General features: G+C 42.9%; 1 protein-coding gene across 2 annotated transcripts in view; it reads left to right on the forward strand.

The window, feature by feature from the left end:
- The window catches only part of dtx1 (deltex 1, E3 ubiquitin ligase), a 41,641-nt gene extending 28,867 nt beyond the window's left edge, over positions 1–12,774 (forward strand). The window contains exons 4-10 of one of the 2 annotated variants that reach the window (XM_053870164.1): positions 3,014–3,075; positions 3,221–3,382; positions 5,361–5,422; positions 5,501–5,659; positions 7,187–7,348; positions 8,124–8,213; positions 9,044–12,774. In XM_053870164.1, the coding sequence (XP_053726139.1) occupies positions 3,014–3,075; positions 3,221–3,382; positions 5,361–5,422; positions 5,501–5,659; positions 7,187–7,348; positions 8,124–8,213; positions 9,044–9,268 (922 nt within the window). In that variant the 3' untranslated portion in view covers positions 9,269–12,774. The remainder of the gene's footprint in view (positions 1–3,013; positions 3,076–3,220; positions 3,383–5,360; positions 5,423–5,500; positions 5,660–7,186; positions 7,349–8,123; positions 8,214–9,043) is intronic. The other variant, XM_053870165.1, reaches the window with a different exon arrangement.
- The last annotated feature ends 3,055 nt before the right edge of the window (positions 12,775–15,829 follow it).

The raw sequence follows: 15,829 nt of genomic DNA on the forward strand, positions 1-15,829 counted from the left end.
GCTAAAAGAAAACTGTTACAGAAATGGTGGTGAAAGGGATTTGCACGGTCTGTTTTTGTCTCAAGGAGGAGCACGCAGAGGAAGAGATGGGTGCAGCACGCTGTGAGAAGATGGGCACTGGAAAGGAAGTGGAGAACACGGGTCAGGAGGAGAAGCAAAACAAGAGTTGGCAGGGCGAGAGAAATGCCGAGGTGATGAAATTCAGGCCGGTCGACTGAACACACCTTGTCAAAGTGGCAGGACATCAGCGCTGATGTCGAAACACAACATAGGGGACGGCTTTTAAATGGTAGACAGAGAATGACTGAGTTCAAGATGTCGCTTCACTTTTATTTTATCGCGAAGGTCATTGACTTATATGCATGATGGTGAAGCTTTTTCTCCACATTCAATGGCTTGTTTAAGGTAGGGAGGTGCTCATTGTTGTGTTACCTGTAAGATAGTTTGGGAACACATAGTAACTATGAATCAGAATCAGATTTATTGCCGTGCTCAGTGGGGATCCCACCAACTAGTCAAAGTCATACAATACAATACATCATACAAAAACATTGTAATAATACAATAAAATTAAATTAAATTAAATTAAATTAAATTAAATTAAATTAAATTAAATTAAATTAAATTAAAATACAAACATCAACATAAAACAAAGAAATAAATATTAATTGTGGTGTTGTTTAGCGCTGAATATTGAATTTCAGTGACTATTCCAGGGTAAAATGTAAAGTGTGACCAGTATTTGTAAGATTGTTGCAGCAACTATCTAATGCCTGTAGGTGCACCAATAGCTTTACTGACACCTCCGGCCCATAGAGCTTGGCTTCGTGATATTAGGCACCATCTTAAATGGGAAAAATTTAAATTCATACTTTGAGGATCAGACAAATTTTATTTACATTGGACATAATTGATGCAGCATTTCAAGAACTTGGAACCAGAATAAAAAAAATCTGCTTCTATTTATTTTGTTTATTCTGCTGCCTGCTGTCAGAGGCTCTTGAAATAAAATAACTAAATGTGCTGTGCATATACTTATACTTATGTATTGTATGTGCATTGTATGATGGTGAAAAAAAAGAAAAGCAATGAGCAGTGGACGGTGCTGTAAACAAATTCAAATGAAAGCTAGTAGAAAGTAAAGTCGGGTCACGTGGGCAGCATCCGGAGCAACGCAGCAGACTCCTCTCCGCAGAAACCACCTCAGCCCTCCTGGGGAACACTGAGGCGTTCTCAAGTCAACCATCATCTCACCACTGAGGCTGCCCCGGCACCTGCTGCCAGTTGGACCAGTCCTGGGAAGCCTCCTAAAACAATGGCTGACCCACGTCCTGGCTTCTCTCCCTACTGAAATCTGTGTATTATAAGTATTGTGCTAACATCAGAGGCTTTGTCACGGTCCAGAATACATGAAAAATATCCTGATCCAACAGGAAAATCCTGCTGAATAGCGACAAGAACCCATTAAAATAAAGTTTGCACCACAAAGTGTATTGCCTTCGTATGAACGAGCACAAATAGAAATGTAACACTGTATTTGGCGTAAGTAAAAAGTAAGAACTATACATCATAAAGATCCCCCCCCCCCCCCCCTCCTAGCCTCAGCTGGGCTTCTGCACACTCTCTGGCTCACTGCTCATTGAAGATCCAGTTTGGAGTCCGCAGCAGAAGCTCTGGCTGATATCAAAGCTAAATCTTTTGATGTGGATTTGTGAGATGCCTGAAGCTCAAGTCCTCAGCCGTGTCACGGTCAAAGGTCGGAGAGATTTGAAAAGCAGTGGAATGTGTTTGATAAGTCAAGATAATGGACAGGTGATACGACCATGGGCCAATGTAGATGTGTACTTGCAGTTTTACCTTATAAGGAAATTTAATTTACATTGTATTAGCAACAAGGGAGAGGGAGGTGTGCTGCACTCTCTGTCAAGCATCTTGCATTGTGTACCAACTACTTCTTACATGAATACTGTGCCTCTTCATCCTAACACCAGATGACTTGACCAGTTAAGGGTCTTCTTGTTGACTAGTTATCATGGTATTAAATCACCCCACAATGAATATTTAAAAAACTATTTTGTTGCGACTGAATGAAGACATTAAAATCTAAATCCCCAGCTGACATAAGTGTCTGAGACTGCAACATCTAACGGTTCACTAGCGTCATCCATCTTTGATAGATTTTCAAGCTGTAGCTCTTGATGTTGAACATACTGCTGTTTGACAGGTAGCTTGTTCTGCAACGCTCGATGACCCTCGGGGATGTTGCCTAAATCAAAAGTCAGGCCTCCATGAAATAAGAGTGGCCCACTTGTCGTCTTATTAAAGCCCTGAGTGCTTTCGCCCGCCTCGCTCCACAGACCTCACGAGTGCGCGAGTCAACCGTCTCTGTCATCGGTGTTTGTGGCGGACTGCGGCCTCAACAAATGTCAACATGAATCAACCTCGGCTGCGGCTCTTTGTGCGTGAGTCAAGCTGTCTCATCCCATCGCTGCTGCTGAGAACAGCGTGTTGAAGCAAATGTGACATTTTACTTCAGTGTTTTTGCGCAATGACGTGCACGGCCAGTAGATCGGGAGATGGGAAACAATGTGACCTGCGCCCAACTCTTCGCTACTTTTCATTTCCTCATCTGAAAAGCTATGCTTCAATATACTTGACATTCTTTGCTCGTGTAAGGATCCACCAGAACCAGAAGACACTGCTACAACCTGTATGAACTAAAGAGATGAAGGGATGGGGAAGTGTTGCTTGGACTCCTCTGTCTTTGCGAAATGACAGCTGGATAGATCTATTCTTATGCAATCTGACTGGGGTCATTTGAAGTGCAAGCGTTTGGCCGCAAAGTGCTCAGTCTTGTCACATGGTGCAGATAATAACAGATTTCAGAGCGAGAGAGACGAAGGTGACCGAACACCTGCTGGGATCATTCAGGGTGAAGGCACCAAACCTGTCATTTTAAAGCCCACAGTTTCCCGAGAATTAAAAAGTAACCCGTTCTCTATTTTCCCTGCAGAGTTCCAGCACTCCCAGTGAAGAACCTGACTGGTTCCGGACCAGTTCACCCGGCATTAGCAGGTGAGTCGACGTTCTTCTTTCTCCGATCCTCTTAACAAACAGCTCATCATATCTTTAGTGTGATCGATTAAGACTGGAAATACAGTTACCCCCCTTTTCATTTTCTTTTTCATGTTTGTGTGTGTGTGTTACGTATATGCATCAGGTATGACCGGTATCCTGATGTGCGCTGCAGGTCTACCCGTCTGTCTCACCCGAGCCCCAAAGCCCATCCTGCACCCACCACCCATCAACAAGAGCGACATGAAGCCTGTGCCGGGGATCAATGGCATGCGGCGCAAAACCAAGAAGAAGCACCTGAGGAGAGGTGAGGCAGAGGAGCCAGAGAAATACCACGCTATCATTTATGGGATTTTTTTTTCTTCAAAATGGCAGCCGTAAAACCCGATTATTCACACTTGACTGCCGTAGTGAGGCCGTTTCAGATGGAATTCTCTGTGAAGTTTGACTGCCAAGGTTTGAATCAGTGCTGGTCGATGTGAGCCGAGGAAACCGGCCTCCTCCCACGAGACTCTTCGTCCTAATTGATCAGTCAGGCTGCTGTATTTGCATCTCTGCACCGACCTCCTCCTCTTGGCCGGTCATGCGGAGATTCTCTCCATCGTCTTATGAGGAGCAACACGCCGTTTAAATTTACTGTAGTTTCATTTTCTCTGAGGACGAGACGGTCTTTTGTTGTGGGAGATTCTGGCGCTGGGAATTGGAGTTTTTAAAATATTTTTTACCAGGGTCGAGAAAAAAAATGTGACCAATACATGATACACAGAAATTGTTATATAAGCTGTGAGACATTTTTGATGGACAAATAACAGACTGCAACAGTGTCCACACAGCACATAGAGACAAGTGTAAAAAATTGTCTGAAAAATCTGAATTTTGCCCTAAATGTAGTTGTGAGGCATAAACACACACAAGATGCCAAAAGTGAAATGCATTCTTAAGAATAAACTCATTTGAATTTAATGAAAATATCTCTCCAGTTTTACTACAGTAAGAGTTCTGTCCTTTTTATTGAATCCCTAACTTCTTTGCCATTGTTTGTCTTCCAGACCACTTTGCTAACATCTCCACTGTCTGTTGGCGGGAAAAATACTGCAACGTTAAATGATGGAGCGGGTTGGTGTCGGCCCACAGGCCTTACGTTTGACACCCCAGCTTCATTTAATAACTAGTGGTGGAACTGTAACGCATTAACTATGATTAATTTTATTTTATTTTATTTTATTTTGCTCTCCAGACAACAGGGAACCTTTGTCAGTGCAGGAGTTCCTGCTCCACTGATCACACTAATGCACAAGACACGTGGCAGCTGGGATGATAACAACAACAACAAACATGGAGGAATCCCAGAACAAAAGCAAACAAAAGCATCTGTTTGCCTCTGTTCAGGGATGTTTTTCACTACACAATGGCCAGGGTTTCCACTACACTGAATGGACTTATGAAACTGAAATTCTTATACAGTTATTTTCAAAACCTTAAAAGAGCTTTGGTTTAAATAAGGTGATATAAAAACTTGAATGTAGCCACCATCGTGATTTATTGTGCTATTGTCCAACTGATTCAAAATAAACAATATTTTGTTGGTTAAATGTATGTATGGCTCCATCATTTGATTCAGTAATATACCAAATTCATTCAAATTGAAAAATGTGGCTTCTTGTGGCAAATATTCTTATACCATTAAACTGAGATTAATTCATCACAAATATATTTTTTTATCGAATCCCACCCCTAATAAATAACACAAGATGAGCAGGACGATAAGTTTTATACAACGTAACCTTGGTGTTAATGGAAATAAGTGACTTGTTCATGTTGAAATTCTAAAAACAGCCTGGAAGAAGAGTTCTGTGAAGCCTCAGTGTTTCATGAGAGTGCAGCAGTCAGATGTGTTGACGTGATCTCGCTGTATGAACAACATGACTAGATCTGTGTGTTGGCTGCGTGAAACCATTACATAATGGTAGATCAATCCTCAGTTCTTTATTTCGCTCTCACCGCTGCCCCCTTCTGCTTCTCTGGCTGTTGCTCCTCTGATGTTCAGAGAACAGCTGGGTGGGGGGGGGAGGATGTCTGGAAGGTACTGAAGCAGCAGAGGTTCTTCCACTCGGAGGGATTACCATGTGATCTGCCGGTTTGAAGGTGACCCCTTCTTTCATGGCTGCTTTATTTATACACGTTTAGCAAGATCACACCAAGATGAAGACGTTTGTCATCCATCACGATGGAGGCGTTGTTCTCTTGTCAGCCGGGCCCCTCTCATGTTTTATTCTTCTGTCCAGGAAAAAACCCGGAGGATGTGGTGCGCAGATACACAGAGAAGATTAAAGTGGCTCCAGACGAGGTAATGAGAAGACTCGCAAGTTTGGCGTGAAAGCGCGATGAACAGGCGTGTGAGAAGCATTTCGTCTGGCTATTCCAGGACTGCACCATCTGCATGGAGAGGCTGGTCATGGCGTCCGGCTACGAAGGCGTCCTGCAGCAGAAGGGCATCAAGCCAGAACTGGTGGGAAAACTTGGCAAGTGCGGGCACATGTACCATCTGCTGTGCCTGGTGGCCATGTACAACAACGGCAATAAGGTGAGAAGATCCTCGTGAGCCAGAAATTGTTCTGATGTCACGGTCTGAAATGATAAACTTTGACGGCCAGAGTGAGAGAGAATCTACTCTCAGAGATTCTGTTCCTGAAACCCCATGGAAGATTCTGTACTTCCGAAACCGCAGCAGCTCATTCAGTGCCACTGTTTTGTTCACATTCTTCCCGACTTTATCGTCATGAATGGAGCGTTTAAGCAGAACTAATTCATTTAGCGGCAGAAAGTGAATGAATAACAGAACGTGTTAGTGTTGGGAAGCAGTGGGACTCAGTGGTAGCTACTGTGGCCTCTGAGGTTTCATTCTCGCTCCGGCTTTTCTTTGTGTTTGCCTCTTGCTTTTGTTGGTTTCTGTTGGTTACCCATCCTGTTCATTGGAAGCAGAAACCTTCATGTAACGCTGGGATAAAGAATGAACAGATAAAATATTGAGTTTGACTAATGGGCCATTGGATGCCTCCATCCATTGTCCAAGAGTTGAGGCCAAGACAACCCCCCTCCCAGCAATCTCCATCAGGCTTTGCGTGGGAATGCAATGCGCCTCTTTCCCCAGTTTCATGCGGCTCTTCACCAAAGGAGCCGCCGAACTGCCCGCCATGTTGGTCAAGTTGCTATTGCGATGATCCTTTATACAGGAAATAAGACAAAAAAGTAAGAGCGATTCTGGCAAATTTTCAAAATATTGTTCAATGACTTTGACTTGCGTTTAACTTTGAAACGTAAACAATAAACTTCGCCACAAGTGCTTCAAGCCGGAGGGACGGGGCTTGGAGCACGTTCAATACAGATGTGAGTCACGGTCCTAAGACTTGGACCGTCATCAGATCCACGATCAACACAATTTACATGTCATCCCCTGAACTAAACGTATGGCATGTGTTTCTCCTGTTATTCATTTATGATCGCTGTGATGTCCATTTAATTCAGTGGAGTGAAGATGAGATGCTCCAGTCTGCAGCGTCACTCACATACACGGACTGGGCCGACGTTATTGGTGGCATGAGCCACGTGAAAATATATAAGTCAAATAAATGGTGCAACATATTTGTCATATTTGATATTTCGAGGAGGATCATGGTAAAATGTATGAATTTTAAAAATACGTGCACAAGGGACATACACCGGATGTGAACCAGCAACCTTGTGACACACTGGGATGTGCTTTAACCGCCATCCTGCCGCTAAGTCACATGACCAGGTGAGTCTTACAGCCTTACATATTTGTAGGATGTGGTTCCTTTCTGCAACATAAAACAATGTGGCTCTCAGCCTCTGACTGGTTGGCCACCCCTGGTCTAGCTGATAACTTTCCTCAGCAGGGAAGGGAAGACATGTGACTAGACTCCACTAGGTAGGTAGCCTGGATGACCAAGTATAACATCTGCTGGGAACAACTCAGGAAACTCTGGCGTTTTGGGGAGAAGGACGTCTGTTCCCATCTTAGAGCTGAAATGTTTCTTTAGATGACTTCATGAGGCAAGTTTTAGGCCAACCTTGTCTGCTTCCTCTTCAGGACGGAAGCCTCCAGTGTCCAACGTGCAAGTCCATCTACGGGGAGAAGACTGGGACCCAGCCTCCTGGGAAGATGGAGTATCACGTCATCCCGCATTGCCTCCCCGGCTACCCAGACTCCAAGACCATCCGCATCGTCTATGACATTCCTGCAGGCATTCAGGTGAGGACCGTAGCGCGCCACTAAATCTCCCGCGTCCCTCAGTCTTTACTGTCCCCACAACAGCTCCTTTATGAGGTTTGACGGACAGTTGTCCGTGCTGCAAGGTGAGCGACTGTGTCCTCAGACGAGAAACTGTGATAGGAAATATCCGCCATCACTCAACGCATTCACACCTCGAAGTAAAAGAGCCATTATTTGGTGATATCTATCAAGTGATTCCTTGCGACATGAAAATAACTTAAATGAGTCTCATCGACCGAAAGCCATTAGATGCACGTCACGCTCCTGGAGGAATGGGTGTTTTGCAGTCTGGGCGTTCAACAGAGGGGATGGTGCATATTTCATCCTGACTACAGGGGCTGGCTTTGCCAGTCAATAAAGTGACCTTTTTCAACCTCGATAGAAGGACGCGCCTCTCTGGGGACCCACACAGCAGGTCACCTGAGCACGCAGGGCAGCACACTGTATATCGGGAGGTCATCCGTCTTCGGCCTGCAGTCTTCCCACTAACTGAGTATTGAAGTCAAGTCTTATTTATGTTGGAGCAATCCATAAATGAATTGACCGCAAGATGTGCGAGACTAATAACAGCAGACATCTTCTTCACGCAATATGCAAGTAGCGCTGAAGACAGCGACACACACAGGAACAACGCATTTTTTAATACATTAACAAGGCCATTAATAAAGCCCCTCGCACTCCGCATCCTTGGTGTAATGACAGCATTTACTCTATGTCAAATAAGAAGATCTCATGAGCGCTAACGTCATTGCAGACCAATGAGCACCCGAACCCTGGGAAGAAGTTCAGCGCCAGAGGTTTCCCGCGACACTGTTATCTCCCGGACAACGACAAAGGCAGGAAGGTGAGTTCGATCTGCAGAGCAGAGGTCTGAAAACATCCTCGGTTCGTGAGAACGCTGCTCTGAATGTCTTCCCCACTGCAGATTCTATTGGCCAAATACTTATACGTGTTCTGTCAACCGTTTCTCAAAACGGTTTGAGATCATAAAATTTTTGTTATGAGTGTAAATGTTTGATGTGAAATACTGGGAATTACTTGAATGTATTTCTTCCTTTCTAGTATTTAATATTTGCTGTCTATTTTTCTGACATACTGTACGTCCTTACCGCACAAATGTGAGAAGTTTTGTCTGATCCTTTATCATGCCCATTAAATGCTCGTAGGGCAACAATGACTAGTCGACATAGTCAACTAACTCGGTCCCTAAATGACCAATGTCCAAAGTGTGGGACCATTTCATTAAAAGAGGACACATCAAAGGACAATTTAAATTCAAATACTAAGTTCAATTCACATATATTCCCTTTCTTTTTTCCAATACTCTTTTATACATGACAGAGTTCAACCCGTCCATGTCATATGTTGACCTGTCGACCAGTAAAATAGTTGTTAGTTGCAGCCCTATATATTTTTTTGCATATTTTTTTTTGTTATGGATTCCTAAAATGACATGATGTTTTTCATCTCATTTCCATCTGCATTTGTATTTGAAAGAAAACACTGCAAAAACTGACTTTTTTCAAATGGGTTGAAAGTTTGGAACAGACAGTGGGCTTCATGTACTTGAACAAAAACTTCAAAGGCAGGACTTTAAATCTTGCCGTGCACGTTCACACAAGCTGAAGGGAAATCAGGAGCCAGAGTGGTTAAAATCTTCTTCTTCACCTTCAGGTCCTCAAGCTTCTCATCATGGCATGGGACCGTCGCCTCATCTTCACCATCGGCACCTCCAGCACCACAGGCGAGTCGGACACGGTGGTGTGGAATGAGATCCATCACAAGACGGAGTTTGGCTCCAACCTGACGGGTCACGGCTACCCGGACCACAACTATTTGGACAACGTCCTGACTGAGCTTGCGGCACAAGGGGTCGGCGAGGAGAACCTGAAGGACTGAGAGTGGTCTGAGATGAAACCAGTCATGTGGCGGTTAAGATCAATATATTTGATTTGAAGAACCCCTCTGCTTTCTCCTCATAATGCCTCAAGCATGTTCAACTCATGCAAATTTTGGGCGGAGGAACGACTAGCTGAGATTTTTTTGTTGACATTGTTAACAATTTTGGGTTTAACCACGAGTTTGGTTCCACTGCACTACAGCTGAAAGATCAAGGCCCGCGCCAGAGCTGTCTTTTGAATGTTGAACCAAATCTGCAATAACTTTTAGTGCCGAACTTCTCAAGACTAAATTGTTAGAACATGACATCCTCCAGCGCTATTCACTACCTGGTGAACATTAGTGAGAAGAGCTGTGTACTAAAGGTTCCGTAGTGCATGAACTAGTGAGCGAAAAAGGCTGAGAATCATTGCTGCTTGCTGTCGTGTGTTGTCGTGTTTGTGAGAGGATCTAGGCAGGCAGAGCGTAGCAACATGAATGTCGTAGGTTGTGTGGTTGCTGCACTCCAAGGTTGAACTCATTTGTTTTGTTGACACAGTAATGACGCCGACCTCGGTGAATATCAAACGTGCGTTATTTTCCTAGCTGGGGCAAATGTTGACACCGGCACGATCCATCAAGCCTGTGCTCCAAGGCAGTTATTATCTCCAGCCTTCTCCTCAAGGAGAAGAGCCCCACATGCCTCCATTGGATGGCGCTTTCCCTCTGAGATCCATTTATGGCTACATGCCTGCCTGCGATCTCCATCTCCCTCGTGAGCTTATTTGCTGTCAGGCAACGCGCCGGCCTCCTGCTTCCAGCGCCAAAACATCTTTCCGCCTTCCAGAAACCATGCAAATCGTAGCTCCGGCTTCGAGCTACATTTTCCTCACCTTATCGTCGCCATCAGATCTAGTACCCACGAGCTCCAGCTGAACTTGGAACTCTACGATACCATCATAACTCACCATAAATATATGGGATCAGTTTCAACACGCAGGATATTGATGTCAGGTTTATCAGGTTGGCGACCGCGCTGTGGAATTCACGAGAAGGCCAATCACAGTCTTCCACTGAACTTTGAAGCAACAGATTTATTTAAAATGTCTTTAATGCATTGGAATCTGTTTCCTTTTTTTAAGTTTGAAAACAGATATGATGTACCTTAAACATGTAAGCTCACTTTCTGGAGTTTATGCTGTACTTTATTTTTATACCGATGTAAAGACGAGTGGCCCACATATCTACACAGAGGCACATGAATATATATATATAAACTGGCAAATAGTATTTTGTCGGAATGTCAGGGATCGTTGAAATATACATATATATATATGACATGTTATTGACGTCTAATATTACAAGTAGTGCTCGCGTTTGCTGCTGTCGTCCATGTAGAGTCTGTGTAGTGGAGCCGCCGTGGGACCGGCGAATGCGGTCAAGGTGTTTCATCACCGTCGCTGGGGGGAGGGGGCGAGGGAGTTTTAGCCGCATGGAAAAGGCTATTCCTTTTTTCAAATTGGCAATTGCTCTTTTCTGCTGGTCCAGAACTGGTTTGGTCAGCATTTCCTGTTGGCCCGACGGGGTTAATATCAGCTGCAATTATTCAGCGTGAGACGCTGCGTTGGCTGCTGTCTGGCGGAGCACATTGTTAAGACTCAGAAATCATTTCATGTGTTTTGGACTGTTGTGGAGCCCGGCTCTACTCATCTGTTACTTAGATAGGAGAAGATGCGCCAGTGTCTCGATTTAAACTGGTTTGAACGGCTTGAACACGAGGGAGGTAAAGATGAGCAGACAAGACAAGCGCAGAACGCCTTGACAATTTTCCCTCCTCATTTTGGAAATGATTACTTTCATCATTACTGGTGAATTTCTTTTGGATTTAAAGTATTTGTGGAATAAAACTGATGTAGTTAAAAGGCTTGTCAAGTTCTCCATCAGGCCAGCAATATAAATACCTGTGCTTGCGATGTCAGTTCCTGTCTCACAGCAGCGTCCGGTAGAAAGCATCACTCGTGCTTCACGACTGACAATGCACTGCAACAGTTATCACTGTTGGATGAGCCAAAGCTCAATTTGATTCATTGAGATTCAGAAAATTCAAGCCTGTTTGACTCATTTTTGAGATCAACTTTGACTCTCCGTAATGTTCCGGGTGTGTCCAGGACAGCAGAGTGAGCAGCCACTCCATTTGCTTTTTACTTTTTCTGGCAATTTTTTATTTTTCCGTCGACGATGAAAATGAGCTCAACCTGTTGCTAAGCTTATTTCAATGTATCATAGCAGTAAAATGAGCTTTCTACTTGTCACAAGGAGCGTTTTGAATGAAAACCTTTGACTTGAACTGTCGATCATCCAGTATTTTTTTTCCATAAAACGATCCAAACAATCGCTTTAACAAATGGCATAAATGTGGCTTCATCTAATTAACTATTGTATCTCAAGTCACTCTTAACTTCACTGGTAGTTTTCATGGATTTACTTGATGCGTCATGAAAAAGGGAACCATTCTTTCTGACGCCCTCAGCAGTGGAGGGCAGCAGGTAGTGAGAATGCTTCGAAACTATCAGGGACTTTTAAAGATCGAGTGTTTCATTCCTGGCAGAAACCCAAATATCTATTCCTGTTGGCGTCGGCCTCGAAGTACCAGCGAACGCCGGCCCTTTTTCAGGTGTGTACAGAATTATTCGGCACTGGGGGATTTGACAGTGTTCGTCTGATGAACCGAGAGGAAATGGTGTTTATGCAATTTCATAGTTTTAGAACATTTACTTGTAGCAAAAGGCAGATTTGTTTCTTTTGATTTGTCTTTATAGGAAGTGTCCATGCTAAGTGAGGAGGTTCCAAGAATGTTTTACAAAATATATATTTTTTATTACTTTTATTGACCAGTTGCATAGAATTGCTGTATTTCTCTTCATATCTATATTCAGTTTCAGAGTGAGAAGGGATGAGATCAACCCAAATCTTCTGTCTTTTAACGCTCATGTAACATCTGGTGTGGATATAGTTGTGTCTCAGTCTGTGTGGATGTGAGGCGAGCGCGCCGGTCAGAGGTCGGTGTCCTATAAAAGATGCAGTAACGTTGCATGTTAACCATTCTGTGAGCAAGCTAGCTGACGTCGCAACTCAAACATTGTAGTATCTTCGGAAGAGTCACGTGGCTCAGCACTGTGGTCTGCATCTCAACTCCAGCTAGGTAGAGACGTATTTGTTTTTCGAGAGAGGACGGCGCAGCGTTTGGCTGCCCGCCTCGATCGCCCTGACGTGTGGACCATCGGCGCGGTTTCCGTTCTGGGTGCCCATTAGGACCATGTGTTTGTGGTTTGATTTCTATGGATCAGTCTCCACGTATTGCTATTTTCAAAGTGAGATGTTACCAGAGACATTTATTTAACTATAAAGGGCTTCTTAATCTACCAGTCGGTTGTGATGATCATGTTGCATGTCTGTGTGTTTCTCGTGGAAAATAAACGTGCCCGCACCAGGGCCCCTTCAGCGCCCCTGTCGTCCTTTCCTGACTCGAAACACAAAGCGAAGCTCATCCATGCACTGCAGACGTCGGAGTCATCCATAAAAAGCAGGATTATTCATGTGATTGACCCAAGACACGTCACAAATCTCAAGGCTGTTTTGTTATCAGCCGCTCGACGGAACAAAAACATCAAGTTGTATCACAAACTGAACTTCAAAGTCAACTTCTTGCCAAGTAGCAAACAAAATGTCAAAACATCTACACTAGACCTGGTCAAAGTGCAGCCCTTTGCCCACATTTATTCATAAGGTCAGTGCAAAAACTATAAAAAATATAAAAATGTATACTTTTCTCCTTTTTATAATTCATTACGAATTGAATTATAAACATAATGATATGTTAGGTCTTTGAAGATAAATACCTAAAGTACCTATTGAGTACAGTTTCACATGCATTTACTGTAAATCATTTAAGGAGTATTTTAACAGAAAAAATACCTTGTAATAAAATAAAATCATATTCTTTTCACTTGTTTAAACCATGAATTCTGTCGCCAAGACACTCTCACTTTAATAGATCGTCCACTATTTATATCCAATTTTATGCTGAGGATAAAATGTCAATAAACTGCAAAAAAATACACTGAAATCCTATTTTTGCCTTGTATTGTAATATTTTCATAACACATTTTTCTACTCGGTTCTTTGGAACAGATACCATCATCGCCCATAATGATGGTTCTCCACAAACTTTTCTTTCTCTTGCAAGTAAGCAGTATGTATAATTCTATAGCAGGTTTTGATGAGCAACGTGGAGGGTTTTTTGTTTGTTTGTATGTAGCCATTGGTCAGTCACTGGATGACACACAAGCACGTAATGCAAACCTGGGGGAAAGTGTGGCTTTGACTGTATTTATGTGCCCCCCCTGTCAGAGTCAGAGTAAAACACTAAATAACATAATAAACATTGTTGCTGTCTCTGACATTTTTGTCTAAAGCATTGTTTTTTTGTTCACTATGATGCAACTGAAACTTTTGAAGCACGTTCAATGGCGATGTGAGTCGTGGTTCTACGACTTGGACCGTCATCAGATCCATGACCAACACGATTTACATGACTGAGTTCCACGTTTCACTGTGTCCGTCCCTGAACTGAAAGTATGGTGTGTGTTTCACCTGTTATTCATTGTTGATGGTGGTGAAGTCTGTTTAATTCAGTGTAGTGAAGATGAGACGCTCCAGTCTGCAGCATCACTCACACACACAGACCGGAGCAACATTATTCCATCTTCCATCTACATTCCATGTTCTGTCTGTGTGTTTTCATTGATTTTATTGCTCTTTTATTGTTATTGTTCTTACTTCCTGTACAGTGTCCTTGAGTGTTCAGAAAGGCGCTTTTAAATAAAATGTATCATTATTATTATTATTATGAGCCACGTAAAAAAAAAAAAAGTAAAATAAATGGTGCACACATTTCTATCTACACTGCTTGATGTTTGGAGGAGGATCAAAGTAAAATCTATGAATCTTAAAAATACATGCACAAGAAAGAACACAGAAAAAGACAAATCACGCATCTGTCACATAAGAAGTCACCCCTTTACTTTAAATCAGACCTGGACAAATGCGGCCCTGGGGCCATATGCGGCCCTTTGCCTGTGTTTTTGTGGCCCTCCTGAGTTCACACCAAAACTATACAACTGATGCAGTAAGTTGGTTCATGCCATATTTTCACTTCTTAATATCCTTCTTAATTCCACTGAACCTTTTGTGGTTCATTTTGTCTTCGTCACGGAAGATTTTTTTCCTTCACATTTCGAAGTCACCGCCACCTTTATTTTGGCTTGATGGCCCCTCACCACGGTCACAGTTTATAATGTGGCCCTTTAGGAAATTTAACTGCCCACCTCTGATCTAAATAATCCCAGCTACTGTATTCACTTTGGTATTTTAACTCTCACATATGCATCCCTTCACCTGGCATCAATTCTTTGCCAAGACAGGAAGTTGCTGGCTGACCTGTAGTGCCAAACACTTTTCGTATTTTGAAAGTGGTTTCAACACACACACAAGTCATGGGTTCATTCATCTGTATGGCTGAGCTGGATCATGCGATTCTACACCACCTGAGTGGGTTCTACATGCTGAGGGGGAGTCACAGCAATGAGGATGAGCAAGACCATTGGCCAAAACTAGGGTGACACTCTGAATACTGAATCATGTATGACCTATTTTCCTCATGCTATGGCTGTCAGCTTAGCTGCTGTTGGGAGCCGCGCCGCAGTAAATGGACATAAATGAGCTTTTCTCAAGGTTTGAGGTGCAGCAGTGGTATTTGTCACTGGTAGTAAATTTGCTTTATAGTCATTTTCTGTATCTGGCTGCTGTTTGTCACTGCTGCCAGAGTTAAGGGAAGTCACTTTTTACTCTGAATGTTAGTTCTAAAGAGAGAGGGATACTAAGATATTTCAGGTTTTTGTACTCGTAGTGAGGCTCTGCCATGTGTTTGTCATATGGGACACTGGGAGAACAAAACCGTATGGAATAACTCAAAAAATCTCTTGTTATTAGCTTACTGGGCCAAAGCACTGAGAACAATAGGAGAGCAATATAACATGTTGCGTTTATGCTGTTGTTTTTGGAGTCAATGCAAGTTCAGTCAAATTAATGTGAAGCAGTGAAGTCTCTAAGTCTTTAAAGTTACCAGTACATATGCGCCACAGCTGGTTCCAACTTCACTCCCAGTTTTTTTCCTGGATCCTTTAGTGGACATCAGGTGGTCCTTCAATCACAAGTTAAAATAGATATATATTTAAGTTTAAGTCTGGCTGTGTTGCTCTCAGCAGTGTTCTGCAGTCAAAGGAATGCTAGCTAACATGATAATAACACTTCAGGATACTTTACTACTATTTTATACACATTTTCTGAGACAGGAAAAAGCAAGACTACATGATAGACAGATAGACAGACAGACAGACAGATAGATAGATAGATAGATAGATAGATAGATAGATAGATAGATAGATAGATAGATAGATAGATAGATAGATAGACAGACAGACAGATAGATAGATAGATAGATAGATAGATAGATAGATAGAT

Source organism: Synchiropus splendidus, chromosome 7, assembly GCF_027744825.2.
Source record: "Synchiropus splendidus isolate RoL2022-P1 chromosome 7, RoL_Sspl_1.0, whole genome shotgun sequence".
NCBI lineage: Eukaryota > Metazoa > Chordata > Actinopteri > Syngnathiformes > Callionymidae > Synchiropus > Synchiropus splendidus.